The following is a 24547-nucleotide window of genomic DNA, read 5'->3' on the forward strand; positions in this document are numbered from 1 at the left end:
TTTTACTGTATTAGAATTTGATTATTTTATACTTAAATACGTAAAAAAACACACACAAACATACTATGGAATATATTACAATACGTAGTTTTTGGATGAAACGTAATTGCAATTTTTGTTTTATTTTCAAGTACACCCATTCCAAAATATTCGGAACACTGTTGAATTAGTTATTTAGATTTTTTGAAACCAAATCACCTTTGTATGAAAAATATCAAAAACAGGATTTAGAAGCGGAAACACATCAACACATTTTAATAAATATGAGTTTAGAATTAATTAAGTAAATTTTTTAGGTTTCATTGTCATATGTTTTTTTACAATTCAACAATCAAACAAAATTTCTAACCAGATATTATATTTTAGTGTTCTGACGTTTTCCTATCGCAACTGTGAAATAGCAAATCTAAGCAATCTTTGGTATTCGAAGTTAAATTCATATTTAACCATATATGTAGCCTAGTGTTTATCAAGTTCACCATCTGAATTTGGGTGGTCCTATACCCAGTGACTTTGATATTACACCAGATATATGGCTTTTAGTTATCAATTGAAGAAATGTGATTAGGGTTTGAAATTACCCTCGCAAAAACGCTGAAAAACATCAAAATGAACTTTAAAAGTTTCCAAAACTGCCTGAAATCTACTATTCAACTTTCTCTGAGGTCCTCAAACACCTGTTAAAAATTTATCACGCGCGACGGGACGGTCTTCAACTCCCACACAAAGTCAAAGCTACCGCACTGGTTACGCGATTAGCAGAGCTTATCCCAGAAAGTGAATATTTAAAGAGGACTATCTGCCACATGAATTATTCAGTTAGAATCTGTGTGGAAACGTCGGTATAGGTTGAGGTCGGGTGATGACGTAAATATATGGGGTGGTAGTACACCGACTGGCCGGCAGGGGCGCGTCGAACGATGGGGCGGATTTAACTCTCCCCTCACGCCACGGGAGTACGGTCAGTGTATTTCGTGCTGTGGTGGAAAACGCGTACTCTCCGCTATTTCAAAGTATACTCGGTATAATACGACTCGTAAAAGTATTTCCCTTGTAAACAATAATACTATAATACTTGTTACACCTCTTACAAATTAATTAACGTTTACTTAATTTCATTCTCGTTACAAATTCGACACGCGGATTTTCTTACAGGTAATGTCATAATGTCACAGGTTAACTATGACGTAATGATGCATTGATTTTGAATATTCTACAATTGCGACTTCACAATTACTGAAACAGGATGCACGGGTCCACGCGTTTGAGAATTTTCAGGGTAAGTTTTTTACCTAAATTCATAATTATAGTTTGAATTTAGTTTAACATAGAACCAATTTTAGAATTCATAATAGAAAGTTGTAATGCAAAATAAAAATTTACATTAAACATTATTTTAACTTTATAATCTGTTTATAAAATACATCTCAAAACAATAATATAGGAAATGGAAGAGCGCGATATTATAAACAGTTATCAGGGTGTGGTCAATGGACTTAGTTTACTGTAATTTGCTACTCACGGTCACTGTTGCTTCTATCTCTTCATTTTGTAATGTACTCGCCATAATTTTTCAATGTTTTTAAATTTTATATTTCACTTTAATAAAAGTAATTTTTTGCGGTTCTCACTAAAAAATTAGATTAAATTGTTTACCTCAAAAGACTTTCTGTTTTGAATAATTTTAATGAATAAAGACATGTTTTTAAAAGGTAATAAGTGGCGTTATAAAATAAAGTATTTCACTTTGGAAGTGGTATTATAATAATTTACATTATGGTAAATGTTGTAAATTAGTAATCACTCTATAACTATATAGCTGACTTAAGTCATATGATTATTCAATATTGAATACTATATGTTTAAATTATACAGAGTGGTTGAAAAGTCCCAGAACGGTATAATATATTTATTACCAAAAGAGATAAATTAATGAGACTTGATATATCAATAATAGCCATAATTGTCTACTCTTTTAGCTACTACCACTTATTATCCCTTAAGGGGAGCAGCACATGAGGAGTCCGACAAAATTCTTAAACAGTAGCATGGGTCGAGTTTGGTATGAAATTATAGGTATCCGTAATGGTTAAACACAATGCCACAAACCTAAACTCAAACGGAAAATGGAGAAAAATCACAGCTGTTAAAAATTCCTTGAATTTGTAATGCTTATTTTTATATCAGGCGCCCGCTGTAAGTCGGAAGAAAATCATAATCGTACGCATAGGTCTACATGCACATAAGATTAAGTTCTTTATTAGTAGAATACAGTGCAGCAAATTTTAGCTAAAAAAAAAGCCGAATAAAAAATGGCAGTCGTTCAAAGATTAAATATGACACAATCGAGAAATATTTGAAAGGCTGCCATTTTTGACTCGGTTGTCCGTTTGAGTTTGAGATTGCGGCAATGTATTTTACTAAATAAGGCCTTTAATTTGATACCAAACTCGACCTATGATGCTATTTGAGAGTTTAGTCTAACTCCTCGTGGGCCGAACCCCCTTAAGGAATAATAAAAGTGATAATAGCATAAAAGAGTAGACAGTTATTGCTATTATTGATATACCAAGTCTCTATTGTAAAATAATATATTACACCGACCGGGAACTTTTCAACCACACTTGTATTGTTTGATTAAATTAAAATTGAATAGTTTCACTTGATAAAACAGTAAATATTGCAAAGTTAACGTTTTTCAATATAAAACCAAACTGTTCCAGTTTGCATTGTGGTCCAGGCCATGTGTTACTTACCGCAACTTCGATTGATTCAGAATAAATGTTTAAAAGCTTTGTTGGTTAGTAGTAAATGTTATAGTATATTTATTTATTAAACCGGTTGCATTGTACGTGACCATTTTCTGTGAATTTTGAGGTACCTCAATATTTGTTGTATTCAACCACTCTCGGGGAATACAACTTCACTATTTCTGTCAGTTAATTTATTTTTTCCAGTTAATTTTGCCAGTTTGACTGACTGTTAGCTTAAAAGAAGGCGTCAAGTCGCAATCTTTTTGATTGTTAAGCCTTAAGAGAAAGGAAATCATACTTATTAAAATTAACAGAATGATTGGTCCAACTACACATATGAACGGTTTTTTTATATTAAGCATTAAGTTAAAGAAGTCTCGTTATATACTAAGTTCTGGAGTAACATTTTATTTGAAATATGAAAAGCTTAAATTCAAGGAAACCTAATATTGTTGAACAAGTAGATGCTAAAAAGTTAATTCACAACCATGTCCACAAAAAATTAGTTTATCAAGATATTTCAATGCGATCAAAACTGCATACCACTCAACCAAAACTAAATATTAATAATAATTGAGTGATATTGGGCAAAGGTTTTAGTTTTTATCCTAATAAATATTAGAACTATTCGCACGCTGCGTTGTAAAAACATATTCCGTAATACGTGAACGCGTTAAAATATAAAAGTGGTTTTTTTTTTATTTAAAGGCAACGTGCAATTTCTATTTGATAAATCAAACATTGCCAAATACGTACGCAACTAATATAAAATAAAAATTAAACAATAATGTATACTTACGGTTAGTTATCGTATGAATAAAAATATTTCAACACACTAAGGCTATAAGTAAAAATAAAATATTATTATTACTAGTTTAATACAGTTGCCGTAGCAGTGACAAAATTAAGATAGTAATTTATTAATAAAAACAAAGAGATAAAATCTTTTTTTGTTATTTTATGTGTATTTTCAATAAACCTGAGGAGTTGATAACAAGTTAAACAATAAAATAAAATATAGTTGATAGACAAAAGGTGTAAAGTGTTATTTATCATTGATAGAAGGACAAAGAGCAAAATGAGTAAACTTATTGCTTCTTGAACGATGTCGAGTTTGTTTTAGTCTTTTAGCACTGTTATTAACTCTTTTGTTGTTTCAATAAAGTTCTAAATGATGCCCTATAGATTGTTATGCAGTGTGATAAGTACAGCAACAATGTAATATATTAAATACAATTATAGATAAAGGAATGAAACTCAGTAAATCTTTTATAGCCATTAATGTCTACTCTTTAAAGCTATACTTTTTAGATAAATATGCAACAATGCAAATTAGATCATAGTCAACAAAGTTTAGAAACAGAGATACGATCATTTAAGCTGGTTTTGTCGTTAAAAAGGTGGTTCACGTTAGTTGTAATTACTTAGGTTGCGTTAAAAAACATCATGTTTCTTCTCTAAAGTCTAAAGAAGAGAAATAAAGTTTTGTCAAAAGCTTAAACTACGAGTGACACGTTCCACTTCGTTACATTTAATTTAGTAACTGCTGGTGTTGAGACGTATTCTTGGTATGTATTAGTAATCGGTTAAACAATGTCGAGTTTACCATCATACCTAACTATGAACCACATTTACTCATTATAACCATTAAATATTGGATAGTGAAGTAGACTTCCCATCTATATGGACCAGCTGTAGCAAAATTCTTTTATTAGAAAAGAACGTAGTTGTGCCGGTCACAGAATGCGCTAGTTTCTAAAATTCTATTGTATATCTTACTAGCTGTTGTACCCGTGCTTTGCAACGGGAAGGGGACAGGAAATAGAAGATTTTTGGTCTTTACGTTTGCTGTATAAAATAGTTACACCCTGTTGGTAAGCGTTATAACTTGTTAATGCTATTTAATACCATAGAACCAACTTGTGTATTTGAAACAGCTGACGAAACTATTTTATTCCTTTTAAATATGATTACTCATAAGGTTAACATGGGAAACTCCAGAGCCATTGGGGCGGAGCCCGAAAGGAATTTTGCGATAAGAGTGCGTCTATATGTTAATTGGGAATGTGAGCTATCATCATACCAAATTTCAGCCCAATCCGACCAGTATTTTTCGCGTTTACGTGTCACAAACATACATCCATACATTCTCATTTAAAATATTAGTAGGATTTTCTCTGTTGCTGACCAGGTTAATGAGTCATAACAGTTGCTATAACTGATCATACGTCATTCCCTAAGTTTGACTTGGTAAAAGATGGTGTGTATTTGACAGAATTTAGTAATTTAGATCAGCGCAATCTGTTGGTGGCTCATATCAACTACGACGATTTTTATAAAAATTCTGGCTATAAATTTAACATGGGGATGGAATGTCAAAGCTGTAATATAGCAATCGTAATTGAATAAAAATGGAATATTTATCACGTAAACACTGATTTTAACATCTCGAAACAAAGATTTTCTACAATTAATTACATGCCAAGAACTCCGAGCAATTTGGCTTTGTTCCACATTAACTTGGCCGATTACACCTATCGCTTACACTAAAACACGTGTTAGTGAGTAAAATACATTTTGTGTATTTACATTATTAATTGCATTTACTTGGTTATTTAAACCGACTTACATTCTTGTTTGTTGTTAATTACTGACTTTACCAATGGTTAACAATGTGGTATGAACACAGGATGAGAAAATCCATGATACAAAGCTATTGTACATATATTTTGTGAAATAGAATAACTATTGCTTACAGAAAAACTATATATTCTATGTTACTTAAGTATGGCTATAGAATAACTGCTTCATCAATTGAGTCCTATAATAAACAGTGCTTCATAAACTTGAAAATATCAAACATTTACCAATATATTCTCTTATCGTAAGTATGAAGACCGTTTGGCTGACATGAATACTACATATGTAGTACTCGTGTGTAAACAGATTATATTTATGCAACATTTCAGCTAATAGGGTCTGAGCACGACCGAAAGACAGACAGATACACATTTTGATAAGATATAACTAATATTATTAGTTTTAGGTATTATATTACGTACAAAATTAAATATAGTGTCCCAACACAGTTTAAAACATTGCCCTTAGACAACACATTTACCATAAGATATTGAATATAGTTTTAATATTTAGTTCAAGAATATCTGTAGTATTTTTATCATAATTTAGCTTGTTAAAATATCATTTTGAAAACTGAAACTAAAAATTTAAGATGATAAAATCTTAAAAATATTTTTTGTACAATTAGAAATCAGGATTTACTTTTAAAAACACGTTATCTATATATTAATAGGCAAGCATGTTTTTACAACATTTTCTCTCAGCTCGTGTGCATCGCAGGAAAAATATACGCATACTGTTAGAAAGATATTTTCCTGTAGATGGGCAGAATCCCTTTATAAACTAAAATAGGCTCAAAATAAACACATAAAATTAATTTGAAATTTGAAAAGAATTAACATGGCCCTTGTGAATTACCAGCTGGTGACGAAATAACAACGAAATATAAGCAAAAAATTAAGACAAATTAAATAAATTTCAATCGCACGTTTTATTTACAGCGTGGCCAAGTTATCGACCACTGAACGACCTCTAGAATTTCTAAATATGTTCAAGTTATATTTAAAAACCTTCGACATGCTGACTACCTTAACCAAATTAAAAAATTGATAATTTTACCATATAAGATACTTTTATATGATTGATAAAACGACGTTTGTCCTACATAGTAAACTATTACGCCACAATGTTGCTTTGAAATGAATATGCATGTAATGCGTTCGTAAAATTGAGTAAGATAATCTGAATAGGTTTTTTACTGACTAAGATCCTTTTTTTAAAAAGGACCGTTGTAAAACCTTCCAATTTTAAAGGATAGCTGCTTCCAGTTTCCATAAAAAATCTGCTAGCTCAGAATAGACCCGGAATCTATGTTAGACCATCACTATAACTACTCAGCAAAGCGAATTTTTTTTAAAATAAGAATGAAGGTAAAAAATTTACGTATACAACTGCATGAAAAAGTTACACTCAAAAAAGGTTTTCGGTATTACTTTATAACGCCTTAGTGTACAAAAGTTTGAATCATGCTATTCTATGTGTGTAAAAAGTTTAAATAAGTTCTTTTTCCAAGCTTAATTTGTTCCAAAATATACCAGAAGCTCCTAACTGTTATTTAAACGCTCCAAGTTGTTCGTAGTTACTTAGGACATAAACTGTTGTAGTTTGTTCCTTAGTGATTAAACTTGAACAAAGCTCTGACCGAAAAACTCTCTTGTCTCCTACACTAAAACAGACACTTTGCTTTCATTAGCATATTCTCAAATATTAACAGTAACCACACATTTTTAAAATGTTTAAAATGAAGAAATAATAATATAGGAACCATGTATCAATTGGTTTGAAAGGGATTGTGCGATGAAAAATAAACATATTCTATCGAGAAATATATTTCCTTGCTTTGTTCTTTCCAAACACCAAAAGCGTATTATATGTTGACCAAACATAATAAATAACAAAGATTAGAGCTCGTTAAATGACGGAATCAAGTTATAGAATATGCAATAACGTTTAGCAAGCTACAAAAATGAGAGAGTCGATTTAAATTAAAGAATAACAACAGAATTTGACATTGTTAAGGGGATCAAGTAATTCATTTATTTATTTATGTAACTTGTGCTTTTTGGTTATTAGAGATTCCGTGAATTATTATTATTAGTCTTTTATATTTTTATCAACAGTAATCGGTAGGTTTTATATACACTGATCCGGCAAAGTTTTCCAATATCACAGGGTAATATGATGTTTCAACGGCGTTTTAGGGAGCAACTCCGCCCTTACAGAATTTACTGACCTTCATAAAATGTTTGATAGGAAAGGGCCCTTTCACAAAACGTAAGAATCTTTATGATGTCACCACAGTATTACAAAAAAGGTCAAATGTACACTATAAGAAGAATGCTTTTACCTTGAATATTTTTACTTAAACTTACCTCGCAAATAAGAAAGAATTTTTATCGCTAGACTATTATAAAAACAGAATATCATGACAAAAAAGTATACATTAAGTTGTTATATGAAGTTTAGATCACAAGAACATAAGGTCGATTTAATGAACTCCTTTATATCCTAACCTTTCTATTGACAATATCAATCACAATTATATAGTGACACCACACGACCACAGGACCTTAAAAATCTTGCGATCTTTAGCAACGTAAATAGTGAATAAAGTTGACATGTTTTAGAAGAGATTTTAGTACAAATATAATCAGGCTAATGAAAATTCACATAGCTTGCTGCGGCGGAGGTATTGTGTGTAGTAGTTATTTTAATACATTTATTCAAGAAATGTAACTTGTTAATATTTTTTCACAAAATTCGCGATATTGTTTCTTTAGATAGCAAAGTTTCCATTCACGTCGCATGAACAGCCTCTGAGGTTAAAGTGGCGTTGCCTTTGAGCGCTTATGTTCCTTCTCTGCGAAATTTGCTCGTGCATAAAACATCAGTTGACTCCTTATGTTTACAGACAAAATCCTGGCTTTTTTCTTTTTGTGCAGTTTTTTTTTTATCAAAATTATTGTATTTTCTATGTTCCATGCCTTCTATGTTTTTCCAACTTACTTTAGCAATTTTATAATAGACATAATTCAATGGCACACAAATTGATATGAGCGTTGTAAATGTTTAAGCAATCACAATGTGTAACGAATGTGTAAATTTATAAGAAGAGGCTGTAGAAGCCTATTAAAAAAAAGTGTGATTTCATAGTTCATGTACCGTGGTATGAACGATGAGAGTTGAAAAAAACACAAGTTCTAACATGATGAAATATTATTTACTAACTAGAACAAAAAATATTCAATATAATATTAGTACGTAAAATGGAGCATAACCAAATCGTATTCCGTGGTTGTTAAGTTGAGATGTATGATTTAATTTAAGTTGTTATATGATAATATATTGTTTCCAATATGAGTTAATCGACATGTTAATTATTAATAGTCATATCACAGATTTTAACTAGGAAACAGGCAAACTTAGATACAAATCAAATATTTGATGATTTACATAATTGAAAGTTTTCTCAATTACGATTTTAAGATGACATATTCAATTATAAGTTTTTTACTAAATCACTACTATAGCCATAATCATCAAACACTTAAGATTTGCTAAGCATTACACCTTGATGTCAGCTACAAGATATATCTCCGTTTAAGATGAGCGTCCGTCCTACGTGACGATGAGACTAAGTGATACAGTTGATAATTCATCATTGTGTATAACTCAACTACTTAAATGCCAGCTACAAGAAGCATCACCGTTGTAGGAAAGATCAAGTAGCGTCTTATATGAGTTTGTGACCAAGTAAAACAGCTGATAGTTCATCATTGTGTAGTACTCAGGACTTTGATGTCAGCCACAATACACATCACCGTTGTAACTAAGATCACGTAGCGTCATACGTGACTATGTGACCAAGTAATACAGCTGATAATTCATCATTGTGTAGTATCAGGACTTTGATGTCAGCCACAAGACACATCACTGCTGTAACTAAGATCACGTAGCGTCATATGTGACTATGTGACCAAGTAATACAGCTGATAATTCATCATTGTGTAGTACTCAGAACTTTTATGTCAGCCACAAGACACATCACTGCTGTAACTAAGATCACGTAGCGTCATATGTGACTATGTGACCAAGTAATACAGCTGATAATTCATCATTGTGTAGTACTCAGAACTTTTATGTCAGCCACAAGACACATCACTGCTGTAACTAAGATCACGTAGCGTCATATGTGACTATGTGACCAAGTAATACAACTGATAATTCATCATTGTGTAGTACTCAGAACTTTTATGTCAGCCACAAGACACATCACTGCTGTAACTAAGATCACGTAGCGTCATATGTGACTATGTGACCAAGTAATACAGCTGATAATTCATCATTGTGTAGTACTCAGAACTTTTATGTCAGCCACAAGACACATCACTGCTGTAACTAAGATCACGTAGCGCATATGTGACTATGTGACCAAGTAATACAGCTGATAATTCATCATTGTGTAGTACTCAGAACTTTTATGTCAGCCACAAGACACATCACCGTTGTAACTAAGATCACGTAGAGTCCCACGTGACTATGTGACCAAGTAATACAGCTGATAATTCATCATTGTGTAGTACTCAGGACTTTAATGTCAGCCACAAGACACATCACCGCTGTAACTAAGATCACGTAACGTCATACGTGACTATGAGACCAAGTGATACAGCTGGTTATTCATTATTGTGTATTATTCAGAACTTTGATGTCAGCCACAAGACACCTCACCGCTGTAACTAAGATCACGTAGCGCATATGTGACTATGTGACCAAGTAATACAGCTGATAATTCATCATTGTGTAGTACTCAGAACTTTTATGTCAGCCACAAGACACATCACCGTTGTAACTAAGATCACGTAGAGTCCCACGTGACTATGTGACCAAGTAATACAGCTGATAATTCATCATTGTGTAGTACTCAGGACTTTAATGTCAGCCACAAGACACATCACCGCTGTAACTAAGATCACGTAACGTCATACGTGACTATGTGACCAAGTAATACAGCTGATAATTCATCATTGTGTAGTACTCAGGACTTTGATGTCAGCCACAAGACACATCACCGTTGTAACTAAGATCACGTAGAGTCCCACGTGACTATGTGACCAAGTAATACAGCTGATAATTCATCATTGATTAGTACTCAGAACTTTAATGTCAGCTACAAGACACATCACCGTTGTAACTAAGATCACGTAGCGTCATACGTGACTATGTGACCAAGTAATACAGCTGATAATTCATCATTGTGTAGTACTCAGAACTTTTATGTCAGCCACAAGACACATCACTGCTGTAACTAAGATCACGTAGCGTCATATGTGACTATGTGACCAAGTGATACAGCTGGTTATTCATTATTGTGTATTATTCAGAACTTTGATGTCAGCCACAAGACACCTCACCGCTGTAACTAAGATCACGTAGCGCATATGTGACTATGTGACCAAGTAATACAGCTGATAATTCATCATTGTGTAGTACTCAGAACTTTTATGTCAGCCACAAGACACATCACCGTTGTAACTAAGATCACGTAGAGTCCCACGTGACTATGTGACCAAGTAATACAGCTGATAATTCATCATTGTGTAGTACTCAGGACTTTAATGTCAGCCACAAGACACATCACCGCTGTAACTAAGATCACGTAACGTCATACGTGACTATGTGACCAAGTAATACAGCTGATAATTCATCATTGTGTAGTACTCAGGACTTTGATGTCAGCCACAAGACACATCACCGTTGTAACTAAGATCACGTAGAGTCCCACGTGACTATGTGACCAAGTAATACAGCTGATAATTCATCATTGATTAGTACTCAGAACTTTAATGTCAGCTACAAGACACATCACCGTTGTAACTAAGATCACGTAGCGTCATACGTGACTATGTGACCAAGTAATACAGCTGATAATTCATCATTGTGTAGTACTCAGAACTTTTATGTCAGCCACAAGACACATTACTGCTGTAACTAAGATCACGTAGCGTCATATGTGACTATGTGACCAAGTAATACAGCTGATAATTCATCATTGATTAGTACTCAGAACTTTAATGTCAGCTACAAGACACATCACCGTTGTAACTAAGATCACGTAGCGTCATATGTGACTATGTGACCAAGTAATACAGCTGATAATTCATCATTGTGTAGTACTCAGAACTTTTATGTCAGCCACAAGACACATCACCGTTGTAACTAAGATCACGTAGAGTCCCACGTGACTATGTGACCAAGTAATACAGCTGATAATTCATCATTGATTAGTACTCAGAACTTTAATGTCAGCTACAAGCCACATCACCGTTGTAACTAAGATCACGTAGCGTCATACGTGACTATGTGACCAAGTGATACATCTGATCTGATACATCTGATCATTTATCATTGGGTAATCCCACAAACTCCGTCCATCCTATCCGTACAATACAAGATAGAGCATAGCTTTTTTAAGCATGGCTTCTTGAGACACACGTAGAAAAATATTAATAAGGATAATTGATGTCTGAAATCAATTTAGTAATAATAAATAGTCTATATAAATTATTTTTCTGAATAACAATATACAGTATACTGCAATTTTAATAATTGATAGAAAAAATATGTAATTACTTTTTCAGAGTAGTTTTAAATAACTCTTTATTGACAATGCTACATCTCTCTCTTTAAATGAAACACTTACTGTGAGTTAATTCCCAAATATTTTAGGATGAATCTGAAGTTTTTTTTTACCTTTTTACAAAACTGAGTTACGATGAATACAATCCATCAAATGATATTGTGGTCAATGATACAGTTTGGTTGAAAATCTGACCGTTCAATATTAGGTTATCGCTATTGGTTATTCATTGGCCTCGTTTCCGGTTTGGCAAGTTGCGCAAGTAGTTGTAGTTATACTTTGGTGGTTCAATAATTTTCTATCTTAGGTTATGGTATAGTAACCATCAAGAATTTGGCCGTAGGCCAAAATCAGTACCCTTGGACTTAAAAATACAAGTAGCTGGTTTAGACTAATCAATTTACTGGAAGTAGAAATTTGTAATTTTGTAAAGTGTCGGTTTGTGCCCACATTACTATATGTTGAAAACAAAAAACAGTAGTATTTTTTAAAGGATGTATTTTTATTTAAATATGTTATTTTACAACACCGAGTAATATCAAATTATAACAATTATGTCATTATTGTACAATACAATGTTTCGTTAAACTTTGAATATTCAACTGTGTAAATATACAATTTTAGCTAAGCCTTTCATGTTGTAAAATCACGAAAATTTATTCTACAACACACTTCTGTCATACAAGAGTTCAATTCAATCAAAATGTAAATGTAGAAAGATCAGTTCCCGACTTCTATCTCATAAATATTTCATAAATGCAACCACTGCGAAGCTCTTAGCGAAGAGTTTTCATGCTTTAAGCTTCATTAAGAAAATATTTTAACAATTTACCATCAATAAATCATGTTACTGCTATATTCTCTAATGATTTCTATCAACAATACTGTTTGAATTGCGTATTCAAACTTAAATGAAATATTAGTATAAGATGCCCTGTTTATCTATTTTTATTAGAAATATCAGTCGTTTCTTTAGTCCTGGCTATTTAATTATCAATCAAGAAAATATATGCTGCTTATCATGAAGGAGTTTAATTAAAAGCCCAGTGTTCAAGATAAACTTGGACAATGTTTCGGTCTATCAAAAAATTACTGATTTTCAGAATCGAACTGGGGTTTTATATTACTAAATGAGCACCATACCCATTCAGCTACCCATAACAAATTAAAGAGTTAATTTATACAATTTGATAAAACATAACCCGCCAGAGCAAACTTGCAGACTTAGCGAATTTATATTACTTGACTGAATTTTCAACAAAATATTCCTTAAAATTATAAGATTTATTTCCTATTTTAAGAAAAGAGTTCAAAGTTTAAAATTGAATGAGTACTTAGGTTAGCTGCTACAGAAAAGGTAATAAGGTGTTTTTTTTTATTGAAATGTTGATAGCTTGGTATGAAATGAATAAATTAGTCAAATTCAATATGAATATAACCATAAACAACCAAATTACTACAGTTCATTAATACTCCATTAGAACAACATGGAAATTTAAAATTTTAAATAAATAGTGAAATGTTATGTTTTACGGTAAAAAAGGGGATAACCAATATTTTTACCCCTTAAAACCCACTATAAACCCCCGTTCCCATAGTCAGACCCCCGTTCACGCTGGTTCGCGAACTCGTTCAATTAAAAATTGGTTTACACGTTTCTACCAAATTTCATCAAAATTGGATTATTGGAGTCATCGAGTTATCGCACTAACTGACAAACACAATTTATCTCAATAATATTACACAAATAATATTAATAAATTTGAAATGATGGTGTTTTTGCCCATGGGGACCTCAAAACTAAAAAAAGTAAATCGGTCCCGGGTCCATGTCTTACCATGAGGTCTATAGTAATAGCTTATTATGTATACGGGAAATTCGCTAAAATATCATCAATTATTTAAATACTTTTGGTAACCCAAATGGACAATTATTCAGGATAACACATACACATAATACTACGAAACAATAATGTCCAACAAGGACACACTAAGTTATACACCTGAAAGGTTCCGGAAGGTTATTGGATACTGGCCGGTGTGACAGTGCCAATATACTTTCATGTCAGCCCAAGATATATACAGCACAGCAGTTATTGCAGTCACGCACCCTCTTCCGTCAGTTACGTGATCATAACACAGAACGGGTCACTTGGTTCAGACACTCATTCATCATACTCACCTGCTAAGTGAGTGGTTCATGAATGATGCTGACGCAAACCACAGTTTTAAATACAGTTCAATTCACGTTCTTACGAACAACACTTTCAAAGTTGTCAATGAAGTAAGGATTTGAACCACGAATATTAGAACAGAAATGGATCATAAACATAAGCAATATCTTAATTCTTCCGAATGTATAATAATAGTCATAACAGCTGGTATAGTTTTGACAGTTACATTGAAATATTGTTAAAATATTTTTACTTTCGAGCCAATGACGTAATTTGTATATGTTAATGGTCCATATTGTTTCTGTTGAAATATTCGTGATTTAGGCTCCATTTTGCATACTTAAAACTTACAAACTGATGCTCAGAAAAGAATCAAAACCATCTACCACATCCGCAACTGAAAATGAAATGAGGGTAGTAGGGCTGAGTTTGTTTTGATCAGTTGGCAGCACTTGAGAGCGCCGCTGCGGCGCGTCGCAGAGTATAAAAGCTCCTATATCACGCAATGCACTTAGAGGCCGCACGTTTCTACGCCGTCCTGCATCTAGCCAGCTGTCAGCACCCATTTAAGTCAATGCATTTATAGGGCCGCAGGCCGCAGTGGCATGCGGCGCGCCACAGAGTAGAAAAGAGCTTCAAAGCGGCATCAGTTTTACATAACGTTTGACAAATAAAAAAAAAACTTCATAATAATAATATTTCATACGGTGGTGTGGTTATACTTTTTACTAACGTTTTTGTCAAGAATATTTACCTAACCCACCATGTTAAACTTCCCTATCCCAAGCGTGATGTATACAACTTCCTTACTTCTCGAGTGATGTAAAGTTGAAAAACACTCACTCGGTGATGTAATGAAACCCATTTAAATAACATTGAGTGGATAACTTAAAAAATACACTTCTATGGAGCCATCGACGTTCAACGCTAGAAATCAGCTGTGTGTTTGGATTTTATTGTTATGCTTTGAAGAATTTTCCAAACCTAGCTTTTGTTTGTAAATGAACGTTTATGTTAGAAGATGAGTGAAATTGATAATGAAGCATATTGCTCGTAACCTCCTGAATATTGTCGGGTCAGGTAAAATCTTGTACGTTACACGTTACGCAAGAGCGTGTTTACATCACTTCGGTGAATTATGCAACTCGCCTTCGCTCGTTGCACAACATTCACCTGCGTGATGTAAAAACGCTCTTACTACACTTGTAATGTAAATAGCTATTACACAATAAATAAAAACTTAGTTTTTCTGGCTCTAAAACTTGTTATTTTAGTCCAGGTTTAAATATGTATGAACAAAAATTATTATTTGGATATTTTTTTCTGTTTGTCAAGGTTATCAAAATGGTTCATGGCAAAGAAACAATTTCACAAATGAACAATTAATTTGGATTTCTGAAAACAGACTCGCAGGCCTTTGGCGGAAAACTTCAATAAGATTAAAGCGGTGGTTAAGGCTAGAAAGAATAAAAATACATAATTTAATTTTTTCTTACGTATCACACTCATTCACTATATTAATGTTTCTTTTATCGGGAATTTGTATATTAATAACTTAGGAATAGTAAAAAATATCTATGTACCTGAAACCATTCTCTTTTAAAAATACAGAGCTTTCAAGTCAACACATTGGCATTACCTATCGTTGTTGTAGTAGCTATAGGCAAAATGTTTACACTTGGTTTTAAGAATATTATAACTAAGGGGTTGTTTTAGTAACTATTAAAGGTCCAGGTCAACATTCCATCAATGGCCATTGATTATCAGCTTCCATGTTATGATCTAATGTTTTAACACCAACCTTAATCTGTAAATCCACCTGGATAGAAAAATATATACATATCAAATTATGCGAACCTTCCTGAATCAGATAATTCCCCCCATATGGTAAAATAATAAATACCTAAGTAGAAATGTTTATTGCAGTTTTAAAATATATGTAAATTTGAAAACCAATTAATCTCAAGATTAACGATGCTGAAACAAATGCGGGAACATGCGCGAAATTGCAAAGAGTAATACATTAAACCATCTGATTAAACAGTTCATTTAACAAAACTCTTTGAGAACAACCAAGTTTAATGTACGTTCACCCAACTAATCCCCTAGCGTGGTTAATCCTCTCCATTAGTAAATGTACAATTATAATTTTTAATATAAAAGTGTTTTAATACTATTATTTTAATATTTGAAAGTAGATTTACAAACTTAAAATCAGTAGCCATGATTTTTTAATGCTATGGTAAAGTTAAATCAACTACTTGAATTTCTTAGAGTTTGGGAAGAATAAATTAAATCACTTAACTTTTAGAATTTACTTTATTTGTCTTTGCAAATTAAAACAACGTGTTTCAATTCTGTAACATTTCGTTCCCACCATCATGTTATGTAAGCTCTTTCTCTTTTTAGTCAATTTGCAGGTTATTTGCAATTATAATTATCAAGTTTTTATGGCCACAGTGAAATTATATACTAAAGACTATTTTGTATCATTCTACCCCCAAATTTGAATAGGTATAAGTGCAACGAAAAGATGATTCATGATGCATTCAAAATAAAATCAACCCAACCTGTCAACTTCTATCCGAGCTGTCAACCAGTTATTTTAGAAGGCCTTTCCTACTTGACTCTGTCAATTGAATTATTCACGTGTTTGCTTAGGTGCATTTGTGGAAGTTAGGTTATTTTACCCTTGATGGGCGATACATAGTTAAGGCCTAGCTACTAGTTTTGGAAATGTCATAATATGAGAATCGTTCCATCCTCCAGATACTACTACATTTACACCGCTTTAGTTCAAACCATAAAAGTTTTAGGTGTACATGTTGACTGAAAATTAAAATAAGATTAGCATATATAACTTTTCACAAAAAACTTAACTCTTTTCTCTTTGCACTAAGTGTAATTAAAAATACATATACTGATATTTGAGAACTAGTATATTATGCCTACATTGAATCAAGACTTAGATACGGGGATACAATCCCAAGACAAAACAAACTTTATATAAATTATCATTGGAAAAAATTTACTATAGCATCATAGCAGATTTTTTTCTGCATGATCTCTAAAAGTAGATTGTACCACTCATTAAATAAAATCTACCGCAAAAATTACTGTAGTCAAATCGAATGCAGGTAATAGCCTGCCCTGATACAGACCAGATTGGTATTTCTTTATGTACCGTAGTTTAAGCCTGGTTTTAAAAATTTCCAGAAGAGCACATTTTTTTTCATTTGTAATATATTTACTTTTTGATGTTTTAATTGTAGTTGGTGTTATCATAATGAACTTTGACAAAACTGCTATCTATGTTCATTGTACTACAAAAAAGATGTTATGACTTAATAACGAATTTGAATTTCATATCACCAACATGGAACATCAGAATTAAGCTACATCACATAACGAGATGACCTGTGTGCAAATTTGTATTTTAATTGAGTTCGAAACGAGCTTCCGGGGCAAAACAAATAATGCAATACAATTTTACTTTTACCGATTATGTTTCTTTGAGACAGTTATTATATGTGAATAAACTACTACAATAAATTTATTTCTTTCTTTTATACATACTATAAAAGAATGAGTGATTTGCCTATAACAGTTTACAGTTACCAATAAGTAGCCTATTTGAAAACAATCATCATAACTGTTTCGTCTCCTGTGTACAATCTTTGATTCAAATGGTTCAACTGAAGGATCAGTTGTTCACATTTGAATTACTTTATAACGTAAAAAAGAAAGTTGGTCAGCATCACAGAATCTTCAAAAACTAAAAGGGTGCGCAGTCTTAAAGGAAATTACCTTTTTCCTACAGTCACCCGACAAAGTTGGCTTCCTTGTACTGTTTATAGTACAGAAAGCTGTTAATTGCTGCATATTTATACTTTGCCGTACGGTTTATACTTTGCCGCACATCAGGATTCCAACGAAACAACACAAAACGGCGTGGTTCTATTGTGCACGTAATCCGTGTACGCTTGGAAATAGGTTGGCAACACTTAAAGATAATAATACTATGAGCAGCTGATTGACTATTATAACTTCGATTTAACCTGTCATTTCTTGTTTATAGTTTCGGTATTTCTGAACTTCCTGGACTTTTCTTTTAAACGTTTTTAAAACATTCCTACGATCTTAATAAACAAAAAAAATACATGTAAAGCATTTTTTAGGCGCGGAAACCACTTCAAATTACAAAAACATACGGAACTATATTCTCAAAACGCGGAGCACATTTCTTGCCGAGGAAAAATAGCGGAGTGATACGGACCGCGAGTACTACTTTCTCTAAGGGCACCATTTGTGTTGCCAGCTGAATCTAAAAACGTGTTGTATAGTGTTTGAAAGACTAATTATTTATATGATTTATAGTGACTGTAGGAAAAATATAATGTGTAACACGAGTGAAAAAGGCCTTTGCTGCACTCGAGATCATTCCGCACTCGCCTGCGGCTCGTGCGTAAACATTGCTCTCGTGTGCAGCAAAGTGCCACTTTCACCACTAGTTACACAAATAACTATTGCGTTACAATTTGTCACTCCGCTGAAGCATAAGCTTTCAAACAAAAACTCTATGGTAAAATTTATCTAAGTAGGAGGGATGAAAAGAGGTTTTACAGAGAAGCCATTTATTTTAATAAGTATATACGAGATGGATGAGAAGAATACTTGCACTATAAAAGTTGTGTGGTTGGTGTAAGTGTTAAGCAACATTCTCTCAGTTTAATCTCGAGTGTGGAGAGTGGGGAGAAGTGTAAGCGACGTCTTGTGGTATCATGTCAACGTAAACATGAACTAACGATAACTCAACAACACCTGTCTAAGTTAAACAAGCAAGCGGGATGATCGTACTTAGCTTAGGTTGGCTCAAAGAAAATTGATGTTTTATGTCTTCTCTCATCTTTAAAGCTGTTTAGAATAAGGAACACCTTTGTTGAAATGGTTTATTCAAGATAGAGGTTTCAATTGGATTGTTAACGTGTATGGAAACAGACTTGAGTTAAAATAAAGATAACACTTTCTACCTATGTTTATAAAACCACACGTTTGTCTGTTACTTTAAGTTCCAATAATGCATTCCAGCATTTATGCATTTCCAAATTATCCATTCAATCGACGTAACCATTAAAGGTAATTTTGACAGGTAAAACAAATTGATACCTTAGATCAGTGAAGAACTGGTCCAAAGGTTTTAAACCATGAAATTGCTTTTTCCGTCACGATTCGACACTAAGATAAAATAACACATAAATCTTAAAAATCTGTGAAGTTGGCACCCTTGGCTATTGTTAGTTCTGAAAACCGTTCTGATTTCTACTTCATTTTGGTAACGCGTGTACGAGCTAATGCAGTACGAATTTCTCTCATTCAAAAGGTAAAATGTGTGTTTCGCTCTTTGCTAATATTTCGGAGGACAGGTCATTGTTTATAAATGTTTCAATATAGTTATAATAATTATAAATTAGTTTGATGAAAAAGAAGCGAGCAGTAAATTGAAAAACTTCCTCTTCAGGGCAAAAACATACTTTAAATTTTCCTCAGCCAGAGGACAATAAATCTATGATTGAGTTTGTTAAATTGTCTGGTTACAGGTCTCGCCTTCAAGTGTGAAAGTCGACGATTCGGTCCCTAGCGTAGTTAATTGTGACTCCAATTTTTTGGGGGGATTTTTAGTAATGTTGCTATTTAACAAATTTCGACGAGAGATGGTTACAAGTATAGGTTTTGGACCGGTCCCTTAAGTAAATGCCAAAATACCATTGGCGTTAAAATACAAAAGCGTTGTTGGCCATACACACTATGCTCGCCAAGTTTGACAAACGTTATCTTATCTAAATAACTTGAAGCACATGAGAGATTTGTGTATGCAGAATTATGGAGAATGAAAGATGACAACAGTTACGCATGTCAGCTTCTGTCGCTGGCATATTAGCTCAAAGATCATTCATCACTCGTCTTCGGTGATGAGAAGCATCCAGATTGTACAAACGATTCACATTGGTCTTTCAGTTAATACTCGTACTTATGATTGTGGTTAAAGCTTTCGGTGGTTACGTATCTATAAATATTGCAGTAGTCTTACCGATGTTAATTGGTCGTTAAAATTGCTGACTTATAGTAATAGTGTAGTAATAGTTGTTATTCTATATTAATGATAGATTAATTGCGTTGTGAAATGTGTTTTACGAGATCAATGTTTGAAAATGATTTGGTTTAAGGAACAATATAAAAAAATAATACTAATCTTTCTAATATAACACATAGACTGGTAAAAGCTCAAAGTTTGAAGCCAGTCTACTGTCAAAGCGATGAGAATAGATTAGTAATGGACACCGTGATAAGACAATATTTAGAGGCCCACTTCTTGGGCAGGGATGTGCGGCAATGAGACATGTCCTCGTGGGCGGGTTGTCTCAGACTATTGAAGTCTCCTGGTCAAAGACATTTGAGAGTATCTTTGCCTACCAAGGGTTTGATCCTGTCAATCCTGTCAACTATGTTCTTTGAAAAGTCACAGTTGGCCAAATATATACCAGGGAGCACTTAGCGTAAGAAAGAGGGAGAGACTACTGTGATACTGCCTGAGAAGACCGACTTTGCTGAGTATCTGCAAAGTCCTCAAACTGCAAAGTTGGTTAGTTATTTGTCGGTGTCTACTGCCTTAGAGGGACAAATATGAAGAAGATCCTTGGGAAACTGCCAAACGACATTTCTAAGTTCGTCATCCGCAAGTGCAACAGATATGCAATTGATAAGGATTCAGCAAAGAGGCCAGCAGGATCTTCTCTAGCTAGAGAAGTTATGACATTGTACAGAATATAGCTTGTGCTCCTAGTTCCGTTTGTCAATACTATCATGCCGGAGCTGCCAGGCATTGTTGACGCTGGCATGATCTTTCCAAAAGGACTGCTACACAACATGATCTCGGCAGTGTGGCTCAAATCAGGTGTTTAAAATCCCTTTGAGAGGTTTTCTACTACATCGCCCACATGGTTGATGAGAAAGTGGATTTAAAGAAAGCAACTGACCCTACTGTCCTGATGAATTCACAGTTGAATTCACTGAAATCTGAATTTTACTCAATCGAGTTCAGAGTCAGGCAGATGGTTTAGAATGGAGCAGGGGTGTTTGGTGAATGACAATAGTTACACACTTGCAAACCTCAGGGTTTAAGACGAACTGCCGGAATTGTTCCAGTTTTGGGTGGGGGTAGATGCTGGTGTCCGGTTCAAGGTCCAATGAAATATTTTCCAGAAATCAAAGGTGAATGTGTATCTATTTTATGTGCCATATGCCTGACATAGATTGGGAATAAATTTACTGAAATAGTTCGTGTAGTTTAAACGTTTCCATTTTAATGTTAGGAATACGTTTTTTTTACAATTAAATTAAGTCAATTAATGAATTAATGCAAATGGAGAATTTTGAGTGTTTTTAAATTATTTATCAAATATTGTCGGTTCATACAGTGACACAGACTCCTTAACCTTTTTCAGACCATGCTGTAGGAGCATGAAGACGACGATTCTGTACCCGTATGCAACTCTGTATAGCGGCCGCGGATGTCTCAACTTCCACGCCAAACACGCTGCAATTACTGGAGGAGTATATACACTGGTGAGTAAACTAAAACGTGACGAGTAACAAACTGGAAGGCAAGTGCACATTGGCGAGTAACATCTATACAAAATCCAGGCAAAAGAAATACGTTAGGGGTTTGGAGTAATTTGGTGTCAGGAATTATGTAATAGAGGGACAACACTAAGTATGAACATTATTTTGTCTCTTGTCCTTTTCCTTGTTTTTCCTTTAGTTCACAATTAAAAAAAAAACATACTGTAGGACCAATACCATCAGGGCTCTGTTAGTTTAAAACATATTAAAAATTTGCAACAATAAGATAACAACAACAAGATAACAGCAACTTATCATGACTACACTTTGTCACACTCGGGTTGACCGATGGACCCGAGAATACCTGATGGCGAGATATAGCGAGGGATTATAGGGTTGGCCTCAGATAGTCCAGGGTCCATCGGCCAACCTGAGTTTGACAAAGTGTAATTACATTCACGGTATCATCTAGGAATCTTTCACATAAATTAAATAATAAATAGCTTTAACTCTTTCATTCAGGTTGAAAAGCTAGCCATAAACTGATTAGGTGATTAGTTTATTGATGAACTAAGTACAAGGAACTATGGTAAGGATACTTTTAACCATATCCTAAAGTCCTGCTTAAACACTGGCAATTTCAAATTGTAATCAGTTTGTGCTATTTAGCATTATAAAATCATTATTATAATCGAGGAAAAATTGATTGACGAATTTAAATAAATCCTAAAAGCAACCTACAAAGTAATTTTAAACAAGTTAATCTCTTCGGTAAAACTATTGAAAATACCATATACACCTTATAACAACATCGAAACAACAACAAAAAACATAAGACATTGTTATGTTATTTAACGAAATCTTCTATATAATAACGCACCAGAATTCTGTTCTAAAATATCAATGATGTGAACTGTTAGTATTGGATTTTTTTATTGCAATACATATTATCTTAATGTTATTTTTCAGAACATATCAATACTGGTCGTGCTGATATACAGTTGGAGAATAAGCACGAATTTTAAGAAGTTTTCGGATCTCCAAGATGTTTATTATGGTATGTTGAAAGAAAAAAAACATAACGTACTTAACGTTTTACTTATATTTTTGAATATGTTAAGTCAAGCGGTAATTATATTTGATGCTTGTATTACTATCGAAATTACAGAATCGTTTTATTATTATTTAAAATGATACAATGAAATATATTTTATATAAATGACGAGGTTAAATCTGTGGGCCATATTTTTGAATGTTTTTACATTTTCCAAAAGTTGTATTTTTAGATAGGCCATTTAATTGAGATCATTTACCTAAAATTGTTTTCTAATCTGACAACTCCTTCTAGTATAAAATAAATAAAATATAAAACGCCACAACCAGGAAATTAACAAAATTTTGGACTTTTCTTTTTGTTCCTGATATTTACACTTTTAATTTTGTATCATAATTATGTATAATGAAGGTATAAAGTAGAGTACATTTATTTAAAACGAAATAAATACTTTGCCATTTTTATATTTAAAACAAAATAATAAATTAGGGTAGTTATAGGAATTTTACTTCTGCCAACCAGCTGTTACATCACCTGCGATTATCTCAATTCCGTGTTTTAGGTTATTATTGTACAAAAGTTAGAATAACTCCTTTAGCTTTATAGTTATAGTATTCAAATTTTCACCAGCGATTTGTTGTATAGTATTGAAGGATTGTGTGTATAGTACACCCTGTAGCATTGCTTTTACTAAAAATATTTACGTTTACGCTAACAATTTTTTCAGTTTTTTTAAATATTTTTAATAAAGTGTCCTAAAATGTTGTTATTTGAGTTAACATAACGATTATACACAGGATGACTCATTATTTCATTCTGGATCAAGAAATAAATAGAATATGTCATTCCGTTCAGTAGTTGAAGTTATTCTCAATACCGAATTCTAAAATAATTCTGTGAAAAAAACTAAAAACACATATAAATTTAGTAAATAAGTCATAAATTCAATATTTTTGGACCTAAATCTTCAAATTAAGTCGAGTATAAACAAAATATACTAATTAGGTTTACAAAAATAAAAATAAAAAAAGTTGGAGATAGTGGCGTATCCCCTTAATAATTTATAAAAAAAAATAAAGTGGACATTTTATTAACTATGCATTGCATAACAAATTGAACAAATAAGTATTTGAATATTTTACTGTTACTGTATATTGATAAACAATATATTTATTTTTCAGGTGTCCAGATAGCATACTTTGCTATTATCGGTACTCAATTGTTCATGATCATTTTGAGTATTGTTTTGTTCTTCGGAATATACAAGGTAAGTTTAGGATAGTAGTAGTAAACATCAATACTGGATATAATTATTAGATTTTATGAATTGTTTTTAAATCGTTGATATTAAATCGTTGTTACGATCGACTTTCTTTTATCTTTTCCTAGCGTAGAGTATTTTAATATTCAGGAAATGTGTAGGCTTACTAAATATTTTTATAACCACTATGTGTTTAATTGAGTATATTTATTCTTCATTTTTAGCATATAAAAGACATTTTTATTTAGAAAATTCATAATAAATTGAAAATAATTTGCAATTAAAAATAATTATTATGAAAATGTGTTTAAACAATATTTTTCTTGGCTTAGTTTTATATTATAATAATGTTATCATAAAACTGTTTTTCATGCGTTTACCAACAATAAAATGCATGGAAAACAAC

At 32.8% G+C, this 24547-nt stretch overlaps 1 protein-coding gene across 1 annotated transcript in view; it reads left to right on the forward strand.

The window, feature by feature from the left end:
• Positions 1–989: 989 nt before the first annotated feature.
• Positions 990–24547, forward strand: part of LOC128988017 (uncharacterized) — a 29288-nt gene continuing 5730 nt past the window's right edge. The window contains exons 1-4 of the mRNA XM_054409189.1: positions 990–1279; positions 21709–21829; positions 22796–22883; positions 24062–24147. Of these exons, the coding sequence (XP_054265164.1) occupies positions 21725–21829; positions 22796–22883; positions 24062–24147 (279 nt within the window). The 5' untranslated portion in view covers positions 990–1279; positions 21709–21724. The remainder of the gene's footprint in view (positions 1280–21708; positions 21830–22795; positions 22884–24061; positions 24148–24547) is intronic.

This window comes from Macrosteles quadrilineatus, unplaced genomic scaffold, assembly GCF_028750875.1.
Source record: "Macrosteles quadrilineatus isolate MER2022 unplaced genomic scaffold, UCM_ALF_1.0 Scaffold_2__2_contigs__length_208266976, whole genome shotgun sequence".
Lineage (NCBI taxonomy): Eukaryota > Metazoa > Arthropoda > Insecta > Hemiptera > Cicadellidae > Macrosteles > Macrosteles quadrilineatus.